This window comes from Ascaphus truei, chromosome 9, assembly GCF_040206685.1.
Source record: "Ascaphus truei isolate aAscTru1 chromosome 9, aAscTru1.hap1, whole genome shotgun sequence".
Classification (NCBI taxonomy): Eukaryota; Metazoa; Chordata; class Amphibia; order Anura; family Ascaphidae; genus Ascaphus; species Ascaphus truei.
In genome coordinates this window covers 31,075,765-31,099,999 of record NC_134491.1, presented here as the reverse complement: position 1 = coordinate 31,099,999, position 24,235 = coordinate 31,075,765, and the positions used below count along the sequence as shown (strand labels likewise).

Genomic DNA, 24,235 nt, shown 5'->3' with positions numbered 1-24,235 from the left:
GGCTTGTCAGAGGTGAGGAGCGGCGCATTCCAGGTATCTGCCAGGTACATACTGGGTATTTGCTCGAATAAAGTGTGTCGGTGCAGTACATTGTGTATTGTCTGCATTGCTAAACTCGACACGTTCACACCACACACAATACACGTGCTTTCATTTTACCTAAGAAATTCCTTGTTGCAGTAACTTCCTTAATTTGGAGGTTGGTGGCTCCACTGGGAATGATGAAAATCTGACTGTAACCTGAAAGATCAATGGCATACCATGGAGTTGAAAAACCAGGGCGGAGATAGCGTGATCGCACATTTGACAAGTTTCAACCAAAAGTTATACACATTCTTTTTAAGAATATACACTGGAGATTGAGTCGTTGCTTATAAATGCACAAAGTATAAGCATGCTCAACTACTACTATTTCAATGTATTTTTAATAAAACGCCAAGAGTGGCTGTGTGTTTTTTTTTTTTTTTTAAATCACTTTTGTAAGATACAGAACATATCTTATAGAACCACCCGGCAGACCAAAAATCTCTGGGATTGGTTCTTGAACTACAAATCTTTTCAGAGTATGTTGATTTTTATTTACATGGTATGGTAGTTTGTCTATAATGTTACCTACATGAACTGATACAAATAATTAAGGATCTGAAATGGAAAGAAAATTAGACTCTAATCACATGCGATGTACATTCATTCTATACCTGTATAGCTCATCATTTAGGTAAAACTGACATCAAATATTATTTGGACAAACATGACAAATTATCCAGACATCAAAATAATTTTATTGTTTACAGAATTTTAACCTATAATCATTTTTATTTCGGAGGCGAATATTTTTACAATTATGCAGAACAGCTAGGGTACTAGATATGCCCCTAACTATGCTAATATTTTTATGGGTTTTGGGGAATCTTCTTTTATTTGCAGTAACCACCCTTTCCTTTCCAATATGATTTTATGGAAAAGATATATTGATGACATTTTTATCTGGAAGATAAACATAACATTTTAAATAGCTTTTTACAACACGGATTATACAAACAATTTTCACACAAGAGAGATATTACAGGTTTAAAATGTAAAGATATCTGATTTTTACAGACAGACATTAGGGGTTGGGATAGGGTCCTACAGGTTAGCCATAGATAAAGTGCTACTCCTGATGAGATAATTATTCACTCAACAGTAATGAGATAGGTCTTATCTTCATGTAGATGGTGCCGCTGAGCCCCGCAATGCGGGGAGGCCCAAGAGTGCGGGGGTGCCCTGCCACCCTGGTGCTGGAAATTTGTCCTGGACCAGCCAGAGATCGGGCCCAACTCCTGCGCCGGCTGCTGCTGAGGCCTCTGCTTGATGCAGGGTCAGGGCCGTCATTGCGCAGACAATCCAATTCCTCCTCCCCATGCCCGTTTCCTCACCCAGTAAATTGGCCTAACATCGCCCTCACTGCAGTAGCTGACATGCCCGGGACCGGAAGAGCCCCATCACCCCCCTCTATTCCCCCCAAGATACAATTCTTAGAGATTGCGGCAGGGCAGGATTGTGTGTGAATTGTGTGTGTGTGTGTGTGGAGAAGCAGGGAATTGTGTGTGTGTGTGTGTGTGTGTTTGTGTGGAGAAGCAGGGAAGTGTGTGTGTGTGTGTGTGTGTGTGTGTGTGTGTGTGTGTGTGTGTGTGTGTGTGTGTGTGTGTGTGTGTGTGTGTGTGTGTGTGTGTGTGTAGAAGGAGGAGAGAGAGGAGGGAAAGAGAGAGTCCGAAAGCAGGGAATTGTGTGTGTGTGTGTGAGTGAGTGAAGAAGCAGGGAATTGTGTGTGTGTGTGTGTTTGTGGAGAAGCAGGGAATTGTGTGTGTTTGTGTGTGTGTGGAGAAGCAGGGAAGTGTGTGTGTGTGTGTGTGTGTGTGTGGAGAAGCAGGGAAGTGTGTGTGTGTGTGTGTGTGTGTGGAGAAGCAGGGAATTGTGTGTGTGTGTGTGTGTGTGTGTGGAGAAGCAGGGAAGTGTGTGTGTGTGTGTGTGTGTGTGTGTGTGTGTGTGTGTGTGTGTGTGTGTGTGTGTGTGTGTGTGTGTGTGTGTGTGTGGAGAAGCAGGGAAGTGTGTGTGTGTGTGTGTGTGTGTGTGTGTGTGTGTGTGTGTGTGTGGAGAAGCAGGGAATTGTGTGTGTGTGTGTGTAAGCAGGGAATTGTGTGTGTGTGTGTAAGCAGGGAATTGTGTGTGTGTGTGTGTGGAGAAGCAGGGAATTGTGTGTGTGTGTGTGGAGAAGCAGGGAAGTGTGTGTGTGTGTGTGTGTGTGGAGAAGCAGGGAAGTGTGTGTGTGTGTGTGTGTGTGTGTGTGTGTGTGTGTGTGTGTGTGTGTGTGTGTGTGTGTGTGTAGAAGCAGGGAATTGTGTGTGTGTGTGTGTGTGTGTGTTTGTGTGGAGAAGCAGGGAATTGTGTGTGTGTGTGTGTGTGTGTTTGTGTGGAGAAGCAGGGAATTGTGTGTGTGTGTGTGTTTGTGTGGAGAAGCAGGGAATTGTGTGTGTGTGTGTTTGTGTGGAGAAGCAGGGAATTGTGTGTGTGTGTGTGTGTGTGTGTGTTTGTGTGGAGAAGCAGGGAATTGTGTGTGTGTGTGTGTGTGTGTGTGTTTGTGTGGAGAAGCAGGGAATTGTGTGTGTGGAGAAGCAGGGAATTGTGTGTGGAGAAGCAGGGAATTGTGTGTGTGTGTGTGTGTGTGTGTTTGTGTGGAGAAGCAGGGAATTGTGTGTGTGGAGAAGCAGGGAATTGTGTGTGGAGAAGCAGGGAAGTGTGTGTGTGTGTGTGTGTGTGGAGAAGCAGGGAAGTGTGTGTGTGTGTGTGTGTGTGTGTGTGTGTGTGTGTGTGTGTGTGTGTGTGTGTGTGTGTGTGTGTGTGTGTGTGTGTAGAAGGAGGAGAGAGAGGAGGGAGGAGAGAGAGTCCGAAATAGAGGGAAAGAGAGAGTCCGAAAGCAGGGAATTGTGTGTGTGTGTGTGTGTGTGTGTAGAAGCAGGGGTGTGTGTGTGTGTGTGTGTGTGTGTGTGTGTGTGTGTGTGTGTGTGTGTGTGTGTGTGTGTGTGTGTGTGTGTGTGTGTGTGTAGAAGCAGGTGTGTGTGTGTGTGTGTGTGTAGGAGGAGGAGATAGAGGAGGGAGGAGAGAAAGTCCGAAATACTTGGGGAGGGGGGGAAGGAGAGGATGAAAGGGGGGGTGAGAACGGGGAGAGAAATATAGGGGGTGAGTGAGCAACAAAGTGTGTGAGGGGAGATATAAGAGAAAAAGAGGGGGCTTACAAAGCTGCTGACAACGGGGCCACAGTGAAAAATCTAGATTTATTTTTAATTTGGGGGGCCCAAAAATGTTTCTTACCCCTTTGGCTGACTCTTCAAGACACGAATTGTGCAGAGGTGTCAGCTCTATTGGTCCTAGATTATTTTTATTTTTTTGCCGCTTTATATATTTTTGATCAAATGTGTGAAAATGAGAGAATTCCATTTGCAGAAGTGTGTGAAAGATGTAGAAGCTCTGCTAGGTATTGACAACCCAATATACAGAACTTCACAATCAGATTCCATTATTACGTTTATCTAATATGCGGTGTACAGCAGGAATATTTGCTGAGAACTATTAAATAAACCGGACATATGATTCATAATAATGTTCTAATCTTTATTTTACTAGAACAGCATAAAAAGTTATTTTTAACGGAAGAACAGAGTTTTGAAAGGTTCGGTGCTACAACCCCTGTGAGGACCGGACTGGAATCAAGGTCCAAAAACAAAGAGGTAGGTTCAATGTTTATTTAACACAGATTCCCAGCAAGCTCAAACTCCCACACCCACCACAAAGTGAATATATATTTATGTCAACCAGAGCGCTATTGAGCGTGGCAATTGTATATAACAAGAGACAGGGGGTGCCCAACGCTGCATCCAATTGACAAAACACATAGAGTAAAATACTTCAATAATAATAAAATACTTGGTTATTTAGTTAACCCTTTGGCCAAGGCGACATAAATGTTTATTTATATTTTGTTCAAATTACGACCAATGCTATAGTGAATGTAGCATAATTTCAACATACAGTAAGATCCAAGTCTCCTCAATCGCCTCCTTTACTAGAGATAAAATCCTTCTCCTGTGTTGGGCTGATGTCACCTTTCACCAATCTAATGAACGCAGGCCTCGGTGGTCTTGCTTTGCATTGTACGCTGTAGTAACTGTGCACAGACCTGCTTTTAAACTGAACGCAGATTTGTTTTCCCCCAGGGATTGCACCTGGGAAAACTCCAAATGCTGCTTAATGGGATTAGCTTCCTTTGATAAATATGATGCTATTTTTTGCCCCTGGTTTTCAGCTGGGGAGACGTAAGGAAATATATTCCAAAAATTACTTCTACAATCTTCTACCCCACCTGTCTTCATGCCTACTTCCCTTGCACCATTTTGCTCTCTAGTAAATGCGTCCCTAGGTAGATTTGAAATCCCCTAATACCCCAATACTGTTTCTATGATAGTATAAAGTAAGGGTGGCCAACTCCAGTCCTCCAGGGCCACCAAAAGGTCACATTTTAAGGATATCCCTGTTCAGCACAGGTGGCTCAATCAGTGGCTGTCAGAATGATCGAACCACTTATTGAGGCAACTGTGCTGAAGCAGGGATATCCCTAATTCCTGGCCTGTTGGTGCCTCTTGAAGATGGGAGTTGGCACTCCAGGTATAGATATTAAGGTTCCTTTGTGATGTAAATATTGGGAATCTTTTTTAGGTTACGAGTTTAGATGTAAAACCATGTATGTTCCAGTGTGGAAGTCCTCACATTCTTCCGTTCTATAATGTGCCCTACAGCAGTCCTTAAACACTGCATTTTGGGTAGAGAAAACCAGCTTTTGCAATGTGCACAATACGTCTGCATAACTCCAGCTGTCACAGCTTGTAAAAAGATACCCTGATATTATGGGTGAGACTTACAGTACAGAATAACCGCTCAATGTATTACGTACAGATGTAGCAAGGCCAACCGTCCTTGGTGCCATTGCCACACACGATCACATGACCGCGGCGGGCACAGGATCAAAGGATTAACGTGGCAGGGGTTTCCATGCAGAACCCCCGCGCAGCTCCACCGCAGCAGACACTATCCCGGGTGCCGCGGTGTCCGCGGTGCTGAAGACAGCGAGTCGTTCTACATCTGTACACAACAGATCTGTTTAAAGGATACTTATATTACCGATATCACAGAATGTATACACGGAGCTAGAACAATGAAATACAACGTAGAATAATTGAGTAGTCCAGATTTGCTGCTTCACGGCCAGAAAGAGCCTGTCTTGCATTAGTTATGTAATGTTACATTATTCTCTCTGGGTTTTGCTTCTATGGGAACACCACAAATTCGTTTTTTTCTTCCCAAAATCCAAGAGTGGACAAGACTGTGCTTTTTTCCTGACGAGGCAGAAACTATGGGGATTAAGTGCGTTTTATAATATGTGAATCAAGGGGTCTTCCGGAGTGGAACGGCTTTAATTTAAACTCTGGGGGGGAAGTTACCAGATTTAAATCTCTCTCCAGGGGAAATAAAATGGCTGCAAAATCTTACGGGTCTCACAGACCACTATGAAGTCGTAACATTGTTTGTTGTGGCTTCCAATAAGACAGCCATTAAAATCCCCTTTAAAAACCAGGCGGGCACGCAACTGGTAATATCTCTGGAACCATTGGGAACCCAAAGCTGAAATTAGCACACACAAAAAATGACAGGGTTGTTGCCTTAACAGACCAATCAAACTAGCACTGTATTCTTCCATTCTCTATCAGTTACACACAAGAATAGAAATACCTTTGGACACACTGGGAGAATCGTAAGAGCCTTTGACCTCGTAACAGGAGCTGCCATCTCCCCCACACACCAAGCATCGGTCCTCTTTCTTGGTTGAGTCCAGCATGTTGTCACAGCCCACAGTCTGATCCACCAAAGCCCATATCATAGTCATCAAGAGCATAGGATGATATGAAGATAGAGAGAACCATGAATGAGTTTTCAGATAATGACTGGCAGAAATATTCCCTCTTGTTGTGTTACACTGTGCCGACGACGGCATGATTGAAGTAGCAATCCCTCCAAGGACCCCAGTGTACTAATGCCAGTGACATATTAAGGGCTGATATCTGGGTGATTGGTTCCTTTTTCTAACCCAAATCTGTCAACTGGGAGTATTTGTAATAATTTTTTTAAGTTGGCTTGTGACCATGGGATTTGAGAGGGGTTTCATTTCCTATGATGTTACAATGTGTTCAACAAGAGTTTGCAAATCCAGAGCCTCCTGTCCCGTTATCTTTTTGGTTCTCTAGTAAGGGCAAGGTGGGATAAGGGTAAAAAATGTCAAATAAACACTCCTTCCTTCAGAGGCCACAAAAACATTTCATTTGTGATTTTCAGAGAACACAAAGAAGCCAAATCTTTGCTTTTAGCATGGTTACATTTTAGGAAGCCCACTAGATTGCTACATTGTTATATATATATATATATATATATATATATATATATATATATATATATATATATATTAGCAGACTATGTAAAATTACAGCTTCAATGACAGAGAAATATGTCACGGTACCATGTAGAGCAGTGTGTGTCTGTATTACATCCAAAGCAATGGGTAGCCAATAACTGCAGAACAACGTGTATTTATACATGCACTTCCCGTTATACAAAGAGCAGTGTGTCTGTATTATATGGGATGTATTGTGCCACTCACTCCTGCTTGCACCATAATAACAGGGGGTGACCCACCTTGCAGACCCCTTCCACACAGATGTCTCGTCTGCCTGGCTCACAAGGGGTTCCGTCCAGCACCGCCATCTTGTGCCTGTAGTAGAAATTCTCTCCCTTGGGGATACAGTTCAGCTCACACTTATTGCTTGCTGAAAACATAAAGCCAAAAAGAATGCTCTTTTCAAAGCCCCTTATGTATCATCTCGGAATAGCTTTTACATGACTATCGTCTTCCTAAAATCATGACGCATGTTTTTAATGCTGGTCTCTTACACCCTCAATTCTGTAACTCTTTGTATCTCTTGAACGCTCACACACAACCATTTCACTAACCCAGTCTCTGGGACTTCCCACCGTGTTCATCCGACTCCCTTTCTGGTCATCTTCCTTCAAAACATTTTATTTACTTTACATAATAATTTTCTTTGGTTACAACACATTGTAGAGCGTTCACACACAGTATATATGTACATGTTCCTTTCCTAACCACCTCTCGTTTCTACTAAAACATCACTATTACAGTCAACTTTGTCAAATATTTGCTGTGGTTTCTAATATACTAATCCCGTCAATGTGAAGTGTATATATATATATATTGGGAACCCAAAGCTGAAATCAGCACACTAAAAAAACAGTATATATTTATACTGTCATATAAATATATATATATATATATACACACACACACACACACAGCTCAACCCCGTTACAACGCGAATCCGCTTATAACGCGATGCACGCGTGGCTCTCAATTTTCGGATTTATGAATACTTTACAACACAATTATTGGTATCTTAAATACTTTATTGTACAATGCATACAATTGTACATTATTTCTAACGCGATCCGCGTATAGCGTGATGTGATTCTTTTATGTATGTATGTGTGTGTGTGTGTGTGTGTGTGTGTGTGTGTGTGTGTGTGTGTGTGTGTGTGTGTGTGTGTGTATGTATATATATATATATATATATATATATATATGTCGACAAATCACCAAAAAATCTACTCGCCGAACAAAAAAAATCTACTCGCCACCTAGTACCACACGTGTGCTGCTTGGGCCAATAGGAGCTCGCCACGATGTTAAATCCACTCGCCCGGGGCATGCGTGTGTGTGTGTGTGCGTGCGCGTGCGCGTATTGAAATAGCCGTGTTAGTCCAGTTGCGATAGTGCAGAATAAATGAGTTCTTCAGTATTGCCCACCTGCGGAACAGAGGAAAACTCTCGAAAGCTTGTCCTATGACATAAATTGTTAGTCCAAATAAAAAAGGTATCACCTAATACTGAAGAACTCATTTATTATAGATATATCTTTGCATAACTCAACACAGACATAAAAATAAAAGGAAATGGTGGGAGGGTGAACCCCATGATAATACGCCTTCTTTCCTCTGGTATATATTTTAAAATTGGTGTCCATTTTTTCGCAAATTTACATCCCCATTACACATTAAATCTCTTTCAAAATCTATCAAATGATATATTTCCTTTTCTAGATCTCTGGTTGAGGTTGGGGACATCTCACCATTTGTTCATTTATCTTTCTTCGCTAGTACGAGTGTAGCACCCATGGGGTATGCTACAATTAACTTAGCGAGTCCTGGTCCCTACAGGAAGTTAAAGGGTTAAATCTTTTACAGACCCTAGTTAAGTAGCCAATATGAAGTAACTAATGTGAAATAACTTATTTAATGTTGCAAGTCACCTAGGCTGATGATTGGCCAGTCTCTGTTCTTCCAGAATGTGCTGGAAAGGTTAACCCTTTAGCTCACTCTGCTTACTTCACGACCTGGCGTGCGCGCGTCCACGTGCCTCTGTCTGCTGGGCGATGTGTGCTCATCCCCAGCAGACTGAATGACGCTACTTGTAGGCGGGACCCAGACATGAGTAGGGTGTTTATTTTGTTACATTTCACTCATTTGCTGGCAAAATACACGTGACGCTGCTGCCGCACGAAATTACAACTTGAGTTGTCTCCCTCAAGTGTAGCAGCGTCAACGCTGTACTTCGCCACCAGGAGTCGTTTGTAGACTGAAAACTGTCATACACCAACATCAAGAGACGGACGTGCGCACGCACGGAAGTGCGCGCATGTCGTGGAGCAGCACAATAAGCGGGTCTTTAGGTAAGCCTTCTCTTTCCTTGCTCAGAAACGGGTAGGAAAAAGCTTATAAATATAAGGGGAGTCTGGGCGGTTACTGCTCTCCATAAACAAGCCAAGCGCAATTAGTAAAAGAAAAAAAGCTTTATTTAATCAAAAATAGACATCAGTCGAGGGTAGAGGAAAAAAGCTCTGACGCGTTTCTTCCTGACAAAAGGACTTTATCAAAGAGTACAAAAAGCGTTGCACACAGCTGATCTCTATATAGGCAATGACACGACCTGATAGGATAAAGACAAAACGTATGCATGCAGCACATCTGATGGATAATGAGTTAATCAAAAGACTAGTGCTGCAGTGACCTGTTGTGCACACCCATACAGAGACTGCTGTGTGTAACAAACATACAATGTTACTTAAAGAAACATAATATACAAAAATAAGATATTGTAATCAAACTATTTAAAAAACACAAAAAGTATATATACAAACAACAGATACTAAAATAACCCTACGTGACCTCAGACTAAAGACAAAATGAATGGAAAAATAATGAACTATAACTATAAATTAATATGGCATAAGAAATAATAATAACTAAATCAAATATGAATACAATATGATACACAATCCCAAATATCTTAAGTATATATGAATGGATGAAATAATCAAACAGAGATCTAATGTACCGATAGCCATATAAAGGAATAACATATACCCTAAACACTCCCCATGGGCAGCTTCAAGTTAACAAAAAATGTTTGAGCTCCCAATCTATGTTAATACCTGAGGGGTGAAGACTATTCAAGGTATATATCCAGTACATTTCTTGTTTATTTTAGGTATTTTCTCTTATCAGGTATTAACATAGATTGGGAGCTCAAACATTTTTTGTTAACTTGAGGCTGTGCTACTCACCTCCATAATACGGAAGCCACTTGTGTCTCTTCCCCTGGAATTCCATCCCATCGTATTCTGAACACTGCTCGGCGCGGAAGTCAGGAGACCCTTCGGGACACTCCTATAGGGGAAAATGAAAGAAAATGCATCCCTTAGCAAGCCCTTAAAAATGTGTGTTTGTGGAGGAGAGATGTGCTAGTCACAGTTGGATGAAACGCACACTAGAGTTATATCTTAAACCCCCAGATTGCCTCAGTTGGCCACAATATATATATATATCATTTATAAACTCAAGTTAACAAGGCACTTTGGGCCAGGCTTCCAAGTGGTGACGTTCCATAAGACGCTGGATGACACATTTACGTCCTGTTCATTCAAATAAGCTGTAAGGTGTCTACCCAAACCGCAAGGCGTCTTATGCAAAAACAGCACTTGGTAGATATGGGCCTGTGTGTGATTTGCCATGTGTGCATTAACACAAGGGTTTTTTCCTACATACACACACGTATGATCACATGCATTTTAGGTACTTCTGAGAAATGATGCGTCAGTGTTATATATATTTCCAGTGTACATTTTCTTCTAACAGCGTTCTCACCTGCACATTACAGGAACGATGGTTTTTGGTTGGTCCAATACAATTCGATCCCCCATCTGCCCTGAGAAGGAGATAGATCAAGTGCAGTTATAGCTTAAACCGCAGAGCAGCGACTTCAAATATACCCTACTTCTATTATACACTTCTCATCACCTTTACACCGTTTATTGTCAGAAGATAAAGAATTCTGCACTGTACCCGTTTCAAACAGCAGGATGCACTATGCTAACATTTAGACCATAAAAAAAAAAGTAGTGATCTGAAATAGTTCCAGTTTACCACATCGGTGTGCTGTGCCCTTGTTTCTTTAGCGATGGTTATTTAGAGGCCGACAGTGTGAAAAGGGGTACATTTAAATCATAGGAGTAGAGATGATTACCCTTCAGAAAAATGAACCCTCTCACACACCAAAGGGAAATAACATCTATCAGTTTGTGATTAATTAGACCAGTGTTCATGGGAACACTGGGGATCCGCAGGCACCCCTAAAAAGTGCCCTGCCATTTCCAAGTCATTTGAAAAGTGTACTAAATACAGAGGAATTTACAATGCATCTGATCTCAGACGCGCTATTAGAGAGGGTTGGGGTTCCTTACACTGCATCTGATCTCAGACGCGCTATTAGAGAGGGTTGGGGTTCCTTACAATGCATCTGATCTCAGTTGCGCTATTAGAGAGGGTTGGGGTTCCTTACAATGCATCTGATCTCAGACGCGCTATTAGAGAGGGTTGGGGTTCCTTACAATGCATCTGATCTCAGACGCGCTATTAGAGAGGGTTGGGGTTCCTTACAATACATCTGATCTCAGTTGCGCTATTAGAGGGAGCTGGGGTTCCTCAGAATGTCACAATATAATTATGGCGCTAAACACTGAATTAGACACAGAGCAGTTTGTCTATCGGAAGTGTGTGATGGGACGCAGAGGCAGAACAGCAAACCTCTGCACAGGAAGCAGGAAGCTGTGTGTACAGTATGTAGTGCATGGATCTGTATTAGACTCGGAGCAGTGGCGTAGCTATAGCCCAGGCGCCCGCGCTCTTGGGGGGCCTGCTCCCCCCCGTCAGTGGCCCATCTGTCTCTGTTTGGATAGAGACAGGCTTGGGCGGGTAGGAGGAGAGTGGCGGATGCCGGCTGCAGAGTGCGGAGCTGATCACGGAACGGGAGGAGGCGAGTAGGGCTGTCATCCTGCTTAACCACTTCCGGGCAGCAGGTGGCGCTGCAGAGCACTCCATAGCTGCTCCTCTCTGCATCTCCTGGTTCCGTGTGTCTGTTGGTGTGTGTTGGTGTGTGTGTTGGTATGTGTGTGTCTGTGTTAAGTGTGTGTGTATGTGTAATGCATGTGTGTATTATGTGCATGTATATGTTGTATATTTAGTGGGGTTTTTTATATGTTGAATATAAATGTGTTTTTGTATATGGTATGTGTGTGTTACACTAATATTGCATGTTTGGTATGTGTATATGGTGTAGTGTTTGTGTGTATATATAGGGGAAGGGGAGGGAGGGAGGGAGGGAGGGAGGGAGGGAGAGGGGGAGAGAGGGAGGATGGGGGGAGGAAAGAGGATTGGGAGGAGAGAGGTTGGGGGGAGGAGGGAGTAGAGATGATGGTGAGGGGGAGAGGAGATGATGAGGAGGGGGAGAGGAGATGATGAGGAAGGGAGAGGAGATGATGAGGAGGGGGAGAGGAGATGATGAGGAGGGGGAGAGGAGATGATGAGGAGGGGGAGAGGAGATGATGAGGAGGGGGAGAGGAGATGATGAGGGCGAGAGGAGATGATGAGGAGGGGGAGAGGAGTTGATGAGGAGGGGGAGAGGAGTTGATGAGGAGGGGGAGAGGAGATGATGAGGAGGGGGAGAGGAGATGATGAGGAGGGGGAGAGGAGATGATGAGGAGGGGGAGAGGAGATGATGAGGAGGGGGAGAGGAGATGATGAGGAGGGGGAGAGGAGATGATGAGGAGGGGGAGAGGAGATGATGAGGAGGGGGAGAGGAGATGATGAGGAGGGGGAGAGGAGATGATGAGGAGGGGGAGAGGAGATGATGAGGAGGGGGAGAGGAGATGATGAGGAGGGGGAGAGGAGTTAATGAGGAGGGGGAGAGGAGATGATGAGGAGGGGGAGAGGAGATGATGAGGAGGGGGAGAGGAGATGATGAGGAGGGGGAGAGGAGATGATGAGGAGGGGGAGAGGAGATGATGAGGAGAAAGCGTATAGATGATGGTGGATGATGACGAGGAGGGATAAGAGAGATGAGGGATGAGGAGAGAGAGCAGGGGAGGGTAATCTTTTTCTATCCCCTTCTCCGCGCGTCTCCCACCCCCCCTTACCTTGGTTCCGGCGTTCTGGGTGTCATGTTGCCATGGCAACACGTCTCCAGATGCCGTCTGAACCAAGGTCAGTGAAGCTTACAGAGGCCTTCGCTGCTTCCCTGACAATTAATTGAAGTGCCTTCGGGAAGCGCGCAGGGCCTCTGTACACCCTGCGCCCCCTGTAGATAATCTCGCGCGCCCCCCAGTTTACACACCCCTGAGATAGAGGATCGGGGATGGGAGGGAGAAAAAAATTCTAGTCAGTATTCATATTAATGGTGCCCTGAATTGGTTTTGCCCGCGAATGTCTAGCTACGCCACTGAGCAGTGTGATTATTACATGCCGTGCAAAGTGTCCGTGGTGCATGAAGAAAAGAATATTGCACTTCAGAGTGACACTAAAAAGTAAAACCTGCCAAGCTTTTGGGTCCATAAACTCCACAACATACAAACAACACGGAATGCACACGTGGGCAGGTTTGTGTAATCTATCAGTCTTCCCCCCCCCTCCCCCCACCTCAAGCTTCTCAAGAGATAGCAATGCACTATGGGTAAAAAATACACAAGAGCCACATCATCAATCTGGAGCTCGTCAAACTGCCCGAATCTGTGTTACAAATCAGTTTAGATTGACATGACCAGGGGCTTTGCTGTTAATTACTTCGCCAGTAGAGGGCAGCATACTTTACACAGGTGCATCTTTCAAACTAATGTCCTAGCTGCTCACGTCTCACATCACATTACATACTGTGACATCCTCACTTTCCACCGTCAACCTGCCGTACATGTGACACGCCTCAGTATTACCGCAGTGGAGGACGCGTGCGCGCTGGGGACATTTTTAAAAAACAGCCCCACACCTCTGGAATGCCCTTCCCCTCAGTACCCGACTAGCACCCTCTCTATCCACCTTTAAGACCCACTTGCTTAAAGAAGCATATGTATAGCACTGTGGATATTCTGAACACGATACATAAGCTTGGCCCCCTGCAGACACACTTACCAGAACTCCCTCCTACTGTCTCTGTACGTTCTCCCTACCTACCTATTAGACTGTAAGCTCCTCGGGGCAGGGACTCCTCTTCCTTAATGTTACGTTTATGTCTAAAGCACTTATTCCCATGACCTGTTATTTATATTATCTGTCATTTATTGGATTACCACATGTATTACTACTGTGAAGCGCTATGAACATTAATGGCGCTATATAAATAAAGACATACAATACAATTTTTAAATTGTACAGTAGCTTCAAAAATGTAAGGCACTAGAATAAAGTATTTTCCATAATGTGAAAAGCAGAAACCAGCAACATCATTAAAGAAAACCTTTATACTTTACACACACGCAGCAATTAACACTTTTGATACCAGTGGAGATTGCGATTTCTTTACATGTCACACGCCTCCCCGGAAAGTTATTTACGTTTAAATTACCACAGCAAGACAAATTAAAAACCTGCAGTAACGCTCAGGCACATCTCTGTTTTGATAAATAAATAAATAAATAAAATAACTAATTAAAGAGATGTTTGGCCCATATTTACTAAGTGATGCTATTGCATAAGAGAAACCTTCTAATCTCGCAAGACACTTTATAGGCGATTCAAGTAAACGAGCCAGAAAGGTCTCTTCCAGCGCCGGAAGGTATCTCATGGAGTCACATCGCTTGGCAATTATGGCCCTATGTATCTAGCATAGTGACGTGTGTCTCTCTAATTATCTACAATGACTTATTTTACTGCTGCATCGAAATGAACTTTCCCCCCAAAGTCTGATATATTTGATGTGTGTTTAAGATGCACCAGCTCAGACATAACAGTTTAGCTGAATCTAGGACATGGCTGAAGAGTAACAAGATATGTTGAAACATTACTCCATGCTGTAACTTAAAGATTTTAAGGCATTACTTGACCTACTGTCCTCCAATCTCCAGGGACCTCTTGCTTCAGATATATCAGCTGTTCGATCCCTCAGGCAAGGATACGTCTCCGATTGGCCTCCGCAGTCAGTCTCTCTTAGTTGGCCAATAGAAGGCTACAATCATCATCAAGAGATGACATTGTGACTTTCTATTGGTGGTCCCAGTAGCCATCTTTAATTATATTTTGTTTTTACATTTACTAGCAACAGCCAAGTATGGAGATCTCAAGAATCAGAGGGACCTGGAGCTATGAATGAACCAGTTCAGCTCCAAAAGATCTCCAGGTTCAGGTAATATAATAGACAAAATAATATTGTCCATTGGGGGGGGGGATTGCTTTCAAATCCATATACCCTACAAAAGTATATGTGTCGTACCCAAACTCCCTCTATTGATGTATGAGGATCTGCATCATGTCAAAATAGATACAAACATTCGCTCGTTATTGTTTTACGTGCAGCTACTTTTCTGTTTTTTTCCCAACGAGACGCCCTCCCAACGAGACGCCCTCCCAACGAGCGCTATTCAGTCCAGTAACAGAGTCACAGATCTTATGAGTGGAGCTCCATCCCGGCCAGTAAGCTTCAACCTAAATGCATGGGAAATTCCATCAAATAGCTGATATCCTCTGAAACCAGAGAAAGGTGTTTTTTTTAGGCCGTTCTCACTCATTTAAAGTGACACTAACTCCAAATGAGTGACATCAACACAACCAGCAAGTAAACTTGACTTCAGTTACAATGTCTTGTGGTCATTGAGGCTACTTACAAATAACTCAGGCTTGACGTGCCTATCATAACAAACACATTGGCCAACATGCGAACACTTCTCTTGGGGCGATTTAATAAAATTAGGACATTCTCATTTTCCCGCTGTCTTAGTTTGGGTGGGAGGAACTGTAGAAAGAATAATGTAAGACATTATGCATTTTTCCATTAATTACAAAAATCACCTACAACTGGGAGGTTTCCTTTCTAATTGGAAAAAGTGAGATTACAAAAAGGAGACAGAGAAGTGCAGGGAACCGGCAGTATTGGCATAAATTCTTTTAACTGGCCTTAAAAAAAAAAACACACATTTTATATCTCCAAAACCTTAGTGCATTTGGTGCTATGAAAACCTATGCTGAATTATAACGCAAGTGGCACAACAAACCGTAATACACATTTAAAATGTCTCCTGAGTCATCGGATTGAACTATTGCTCTAAATGTGAAGAATTCCCCCAATCCTGGGATTTTTTTTTTAGGTTTGCGCTTATAAGACAGCAGGCGAAGACTTGAATATATCTGAATTCCTGCGTTAGTAGCAGCAAGTTTCAACTGCACTTTTGAGTCGGCTCACCTGTGAAAATGAAGTGCACTCTTCGCTTAATAAAATCTGAACAGGTAAAATATTGGGGGCTACGTATGAAAATCTAAAAATGTGTATTTTTCCACCAATTTATGCGTAACCTAATAAGTCATTAAAGCACTTTGATTTGCTTCGGCACGGACTACAAACAATAAAGGAAAAGTTATAGAAGAATACACACGGTTTATTAATTTTGAGCTCCAAAGGAGATCAACTAGCAGAGTAGATAATTAAAACTTGTGAAAAACTTTTGCAGAAGTTTTCGAACCAGGTGAATTGTGCCTAGAATGTAACTATGTACCTGTCATTATAACTCTGTGCCCAGGACATGCGTGAGAACGAGAGGTAACTCTCACTGTATTATTTCCTGGTAAAAAATTTTTTATAAATAAATTAAATATTCTTCTGCCAAAAAAAATAATGCAACTTTGTCGGAGATACCAGAGGAAAAAGCCTAATTGCATATTCACACATCTCTAATTAAAACCCCAAAATGAGAAAAGGCTGAGCAAATCTCAGACAAATAAAGGGAGGAGGAATGAGAAATAACATAGTTCTGCGCATCAAGGAAGCGGAAACATTTTCCTCTGGCGTTGCCCAACATGAATGACCCACGCACAGTATGCTGGGCTTCCCAGTGCTGGAGAAGGTCTTATTTATTTGGAGCATAATCTTCTTCAGCCCTGAGAAACAGCTTCACGGGATATTGACTAGGGGGGCCAATCAAAGCATTATGGTCCATATTTGCCAAGTGGCTACTCTATTGTTCACCAGTCTTATTCGGAGCGGTTAGGAAGGAGTTAAACATACATATTAGAATGATCAAACTTTGACTATATTTTCCCCTATGCCTTTGCATTCAGTAACTACAGGTCTGTAGTCAACCTTCCTGGCCAATAACCCGCGTCAAATGAAGAAACTGAAGTAGCAAGCGTCTTACATTGCATGGAGCGCAAAAAAAACGGGTTAATAAACATTGCCCCAGAGACGATGCTCTCCGTATTAGTACATAACCCAATAGGAGGTACAAATAAAGCAGAAGCGGGTCCAATGGAAAATCCCCACACAGACAAACGTGATCTCCCCATTCATAGATCCCTCTCCTAACTTGCATTCATAGATCCCTCTCCTAACTTGCATTCAAAGATCCCTCTCCTAACTTGCATTCAAAGATCCCTCTCCTAACTTCAATTCAAAGATCTCTCTGCTAACTTCCATTCATACTGTAGATCCCTCTCCTAACTTCCATTCATACTGTAGATCCCTCTCCTAACTTCTATTCATACTGTAGATCCCTCTCCTAACTTCCATTCATACTGTAGATCCCTCTCCTAACTTCCATTCATACTGTAGATCCCACTCCTAACTTCTATTCATACGGTAGATCCCACTCCTAACTTCTATTCATACGGTAGATCCCTCTCCTAAATTGCATTCAAAGATCCCTCTCCTAACTTCAATTCATACCTCCCTCTCCTAACTTCCATTCATTATAATATTGATCATATTAAAGATTCTGATACAGTTCATTGTAATCCATAAACAAGCATTTATATTTAACTGAAGTGATCGGGTTACAGCCATCTGTACAGAAGTAAAAAGTCAGATAAAAAGCTGGTAAACTAACTTACTTTATCTTGTATTGAAATGGATAAAGGTAGGTGTGGAAATGTAAGAGGCTGTAGCATTACTAAAAGTGTGTGTAGATACTATGTGGTCCCTATTTGTATATAGGGATGGAATTACATAGTGGTCACATATAACCCACATCTAGAAGCTCTATGCAAGATCGCCAGGGAACTACAACCCATTCTCCAGGAAAATACAAGACTGACACAGGTCTTCCCTGAACCACCCTTATTATCATACAGACAACCTCATAATCTCAAGAAAATGATGGTGAGGAGTAAAGTATTCAACAGTACAACTGAATGTGGGACAAGACCATGCCAGAACGCAAGATGCAAAACCTGCGCAATGCTCCACACAGCAGGCACAATACAAATACCACACAGGAATCTGGAGTACAAAATCAGAGGAAGGTTCACCTGTTCCTCCAGCAATGTCGTGTAACTCATCATGTGCATGAAATGCCCAGGGGGCCACAACTATATAGGTGAGACAGGGCAGGGGCTAAACAAGAGAATTAATCTGCATCGCCACAGCATCACACGCGGAACAAGAGACAGTCCTGTCGGCGAACATTTCTCTGACTCTGGCCACAAGATGAACGACCTGAAGGTGGCCATACTCAAAGGTAATCTTAGAACACCGAAAGAGAGACGATTGCATGAATATAAATGTATGCAACTGTTCGGGACACTTAGCGATGGCCTAAACCGAGACCGAAGTTTTATGAGTCACTGGTGACACGAGTGAACTCTTCCCATAAGTGCTAAAGGCCATGTCCATACATACTGCGCTATATATATATGCACACACAGCTGTCTCTTACACATACAAATACTCTATGCAATTCCATCCCTATATACCAATAGGGATCACATAGTATCTACACACACTTTTAGTAATGCTACAGCCTCTTACATTTCCACACCTACCCAAACCATTGATATACACTCCCACTCCACACACACCTTTTGTAAAGCGCTGTATACACTGTGGGCTCTTTACCAATTTATTTGTACATACATACATACTCTTACATCACTAACATTCAGGGACTATTTAACACCAAGTAATAAATCGCATACTACACAGGGGGGGAGGGGTGTTAGGTTTCAGTCACAGATAACATTCCTACAGTATATGCACTGTTTGTAAGTTTAACCTTGCCTGCTTTATTCAATGTACCATCGCTGGAAGAAGAGATTAATGTATCTCGAAAGCTCGCACAAATAAAAACATTTCGTTAGCCACAGAACGGTATCATCTATTCATTCTTGATGATTAAAGCTCGGCTAACACGGTACCAATACACACACACACAGCTTGAACATGTTAAAATATGTATACGTTAAAAGTACATTGGTGGCACTATGCAAATAAAATGTACATAGATACATATCCTTGGTGTGTTAAAGGTACCATCTACTGTATATAGCACATTGTTTTTTATTTACCTATTGTAGGTCAGAGTTCTAGTAGCTGTACTTATTCTGGAAAAGTGACATTGTATATTGTGGCACCTTCTTAAGGGACCAACATCAGGGTAGATTTATAGCATACAAACCTTTCTACGCCTCATATGTTTCTTCATTAAATGTACTGAAGAGGAAACACCTTTAAAAGGGAAACCTATGAGGACTTGAAAGCTCTGTATGCTATAATTATCTATGAAGAACTCTAAATGTTTGACCACTAAAAGGTATCACAACCTACACAAAAAAAAAAATCTATTGCCATATTGAAATAAGTGAGACCTTCTTTGTAAGTTAATAATTTTGAAGCGGTTGCAGATTTTTATGAGCAGAAATATACAGTATATACTGTATTTATGTGTACAACAAAAAGGGGGATGGGGTCGCAAACTCAAAGCGAACCATTGATAGGGGGCAAAAAGAGTCAAATAAAGCTCGCAACGGTGGTCAGGGGTAAGAAATATAGGCACCCAAAAGAGGAAAAAGAAGTCCCATAAAGAGCACCCTGGCATACCAAAAAATAATCCATTTATTATACTCAAATACAGATTAAAAATACTAAAAGAATAAAAGCATAACTCCACAATAAGGGACAATGCGTAGGATGAGCCATTACATGTGCTGTAGTAGAAATAAAGTGCAAATATATACTGGTATATATGAATTTAAAATGGGTGGAAACAATACATTAATTGAAAGGGATAAACAGAATGAATACACAATACATTCACATTACACACAGTAGTAATGGCTACTGCTGTACAGAGAAAAAAGCATCTTCCAAAGTCTGTCACAAATACAGTGCAAAATGAGTATATAACTATGTAAGTGTACATTGTGGAACAAGCCTGCAGGGCAAGCGGGAATGGGAGAGGGGCTGTAATAATGGCTGTATCCTATGCGCAAAATGAGCTAGCAAAAAGATGATCAGAGAGTAAAGGTGACGTTCAGCGTTATTTCATGATACTTCGCAGCTTCATAGTAAGGTTTGCAATATGAGCAGTCTCATCACGGCGTCTCCCACTGCGGGGGAACGCGGCGTCTCCCACTGCGGGGGAACGCGGCGTCTCCCACTGCGGGGGAACGCGGCGTCTCCCACTGCGGTGGGAACGCGGCGTCTCCCACTGCGGTGGGAACACGGCGTCTCCCACTGCGGTGGGAACGCGGCGTCTCCCACTGCGGGGGAACGCGGCGTCTCCCACTGCGGGGGAACGCGGCGTCTCCCACTGCGGGGGGACACGCGGCGTCTCCCACTGCGGGGGGAACACGGCGTCTCCCACTGCGGTGGGAACGCGGCGTCTCCCACTGCGGGGGAACGCGGCGTCTCCCACTGCGGGGGGAACTCGGCGTCTCCCACTGCGGGGGGAACACGGCGTCTCCCACTGCGGGGGGAACACGGCGTCTCCCACTGCGGGGGGAACACGGCGTCTCCCACTGCGGGGGGAACACGGCGTCTCCCACTGCGGGGGGAACACGGCGTCTCCCACTGCGGGGGGAACACGGCGTCTCCCACTCCGGGGGGACACGCGGCGTCTCCCACTCCGGGGGGACACGCGGCGTCTCCCACTCCGGGGGGACACGCGGCATCTCCCACTCCGGGGGGACACGCGGCGTCTCCCACTCCGGGGGAACACGCGGCGTCTCCCACTGCGGGGGAACACGGCGTCTCCCACTGCGGGGGAACACGGCGTCTCCCACTCCGGGGGGACACGCGGCCTCTCCCACTGCGGGGGAACACGCGGCGTCTCCCACTCCGGGGGGACACGCGGCGTCTCCCACTCCAGGGGGGACACGCGGCGTCTCCCACTGCGGGGGAACACGGCGTCTCCCACTCCGGGGAACGCGGCGTCTCCCACTCCGGGGAACGCGGCGTCTCCCACTGCGGGGGGAACACGGCGTCTCCCACTGCGGGAGTCCGAGCTCAAAAAAAGTTAATTTTTTTATTTGTGTTTAAAAAAAAAAATACCACCCTGGGACCAAATCTTATTTATGAAGATATGAATAACAAATACAACTCCATATAAACAGAAATGCATTGTAAGGACTGTTCCATGTAGCGGGTAAAACAAGCTTTTTTTGTGTGGAACGTCAAGGAAGACTCAAACTTAAAATACGTATTTTTTTCACGTATTTGCTTCTTGTGTAAAAAAATTGTAAGATTGAAATTTCTTCAGGTTCATTGAATTATATTATTTGGTAATTATGGTAACTATAGTTCTTCCCCAGTATATCTTTACATTATGCTGCTGCCACGTAAAAAAAAATATTTTATTCAGTGGCAGTCTCCCAATCATTAAACTTCATACTCATGCCTGTGACATTAGATCACTTTGGTCTAAGGCAGCGGTGCGCAAACTGGGGGGCACAAACCTTTATTGGGGGGCGCAGGCCGCACGGCGGTTACAGAGGCCCCGCGCTAAGAGCGCGAGGCCTCTGTAAATTTACTTACCGGCTTCTTGTCCACGTGTCTCCATGGCAACGTGGTGTCAAATGACGCCCATTACCTTGGAGACGTGACATCACATGACCCCGCAGCGTCATTTGACTTATTAGAGGCGAGGGGGGGCGCGACCGAGGAGACAGCATGTAAGGGGGGCGCATGGTGTTTGCGCACCGCTGGTCTAAGGGAAGACGTCACCTATAGGTTACACGTAGGGAGGGGCTATACCTGCAGCAGGGGGCAGATCTGTCTCATACATCAGAGTCATTATTATGGGGAGCTTTGTCTTTCTAAATCTAGGATAAACTTTGCTTTACACAAATAGATGTATCTACAGCAATCAGGACACATCTCCAAGTCACAACTGGCACACACAAAGGAACAATTACAAGCGCTTAGCAGCAAGCATATGAATGTAATAACAATGCTATTAGGGAAGTTCGCCTTAGGGGCTCTCATTGAAGTTGTTTTCCTGTGGAAAATATTACTGTAGTCAAATAAGGATATGCCTAAAGAATCGTACAGAAGTGGGATTGCCAGACGTCACATATATACGGGACTGTCCCTGAATGGTCTGTCAGGGCATGGGTCCGGTGCAACACCAGAGGCCTTCCCCTCCTCCCTCCCCCCAAGGTAAAAGTGTGTTATGGTGGGGGACCGGGGGGGGGGGGGGTGATTGTGTGTGTGTGTGTGTGTGGGGGGGTATTTTGGGGGGGGGGGGTGATTGTGTGTGTGTGGGTATTGTGGGGGGGTGATTGTGTGTGTGTGTGGGTATTGTGGGGGGGGGATGATTAACAAAGTGACGCAGTATGTGTTAATTCAGAATACTTTCTGGAAAGAGATACTCACATGAGCATGTTGTAGCATATGTCCAGATTGCCCTCGTACTGTATCTATTGTACCTATCCTTTGCCTCATTTACCCTCTCCCGCTCCTATTGGTTGAAACTCTGAACCTTCAGTTCATTATACAGTAACTTACTGGAGTACCCAGGCAGGTACCCAACGTGCACCTACATCCACAGAGGGTAGCGCTACCTCACAATTGGGTGGGACGTGCTGGATCAGAACACCAGGAGTTTTGGTGCCAAAGCACCCTCAGTACTTTGGGGGAACCACCAAGTGTTGGTTCACTGGGTTCATACTGTGGGTACAGTTGTTATGTGTTTGTATGAAACGAAGGTTTACTGTACACACTACTTTGTGTGGTGTATTACTCATTACTGTGTATCAGTTCCTGTGAGGGGTTATCCCGCTAACGCTGGGATCCCTCATAGGTGGAGGCGCTGCACGCAAGGAGAAAGAGCTCACCCCAGGCTCCCAGAGGCGGAGGCTAAGGCCTCCTGAGAACAGACAGGTACAACAATTTTGCAGACTTCACGCAACGCGGCACATGCTAAAAAAACAAAACTATTTGTTCGATTAAAAGAATATGCGGTTTGGGGCAGGTAAAACGGCTTAAACCATGTGCTAAATCTGTCTAAAATGAAAAGGATTTTGAGGAACAAGAGACACACTTACAGATTCTGCTGTAAAAATGGTCACTTACCTGCCGGAGTAGCACAGTCGCTCTCTGACACTTACGCCTCCATCGCAGGAACGGCTGCACTCGCCCCACTCACCCCAGTTGTCCCAGAGATCATTTTGTCGTTTTGTCTTCCGACCCTGAGAAAAATGGCATCTTTTTGTAGTTATTCTACATATAGGAACAACCACGGATCCATATCCACAGCGAGCATACGAAGAAATGTTACACTGGACACCGACTTGTCGTAGATTGCGGTACACTGCTTAATGTATCCACTACTGCTGGGGTTCTCAACTCCAGTTCTGAAGACCCCTCCAACAGGTCAGGTTTTTAAGATATTCCTGCTGCAGCAAAGGTGGCTCTGAGCCACTGATTGAGCCAGCTGTACTGAAGCAGGGATATCCTCAAAGCCTGACCTGTTGGAGAGGTCATCAGGACTGGAGTTGAGCGCCCCAGAGCGAAGGCGTTCATGGATGGAAACGTGTGAATAGAGCTCTCGTACCTTTAGCGTCTTCGTGTATATTACAACAGCAGAGTGGAAGATGACATATATAGATGGAGACGATGTCCTTACTTTTCTACAGCACTTTCAATATTTGCACAACAAGCCCCTGCCCTGAAGAGCTGACAGTCTAATTTTCTTTGATGCCGGAGGCACGGGGAAATAAAGTGACTTGCCCAAGGTTAAAAGAAGTGCTGACATTGGTATTCGAACCTTGTTCACCCACATCAAAGATCGTCACATTAGCACTAAACGGGGTTTAGAAGAATTTTAATTAGTCAGGCTATAAAATGACTTTTCTGTGCAGTCATCCACTGGCTCCAGTTCAAAGCAGCAAGCTATGCACTTTCTCTCTATATATTCTGAAACGTGCTATTTTCATCTTTACCGAGCTCCCAAGATCCTCAGTTTTGACCCCTAAATTCCTGCCCATGAAAAACAATATCAACTGCATCACCCTGACTCCGGACAGCGAAAGAGAGCTGTAGGATCACTGGGGCAGCGGATCACTGGGGCAGTGGATCCCCGGGGCAGGAAACTACGGCTTTCTATTCGTTGACTGTGTCCTATTTTTCATTCTTATTGTGATACAAAGATTCTCATCAAAAAATGAATTACATCTGGCCAGGATTTCTTTAATATGCAACAGCAGTCATGTGTGCGCTTTGGTGAATAATGCTTAATCTCAAACTCCTTGCTGACAGATGGGGCTGCAATGC

The 24,235-nt window shown here is 44.0% G+C and overlaps 1 protein-coding gene across 5 annotated transcripts in view; it reads right to left on the bottom strand.

Annotated features, from left to right (window-relative positions):
• The window catches only part of PAPLN (papilin, proteoglycan like sulfated glycoprotein), a 93,696-nt gene that overhangs the window by 35,212 nt on the left and 34,249 nt on the right, over nucleotides 1–24,235 (bottom strand). For all 5 annotated transcript variants that reach the window (XM_075614268.1, XM_075614269.1, XM_075614265.1 and 2 more), the window contains 6 exons: nucleotides 23,036–23,151; nucleotides 10,363–10,423; nucleotides 9,783–9,885; nucleotides 6,781–6,911; nucleotides 5,824–5,947; nucleotides 160–240 (listed from right to left, as the gene is read on the bottom strand). In XM_075614268.1, coding sequence (XP_075470383.1) covers nucleotides 160–240; nucleotides 5,824–5,947; nucleotides 6,781–6,911; nucleotides 9,783–9,885; nucleotides 10,363–10,423; nucleotides 23,036–23,151 — 616 coding nt within the window. The remainder of the gene's footprint in view (nucleotides 1–159; nucleotides 241–5,823; nucleotides 5,948–6,780; nucleotides 6,912–9,782; nucleotides 9,886–10,362; nucleotides 10,424–23,035; nucleotides 23,152–24,235) is intronic.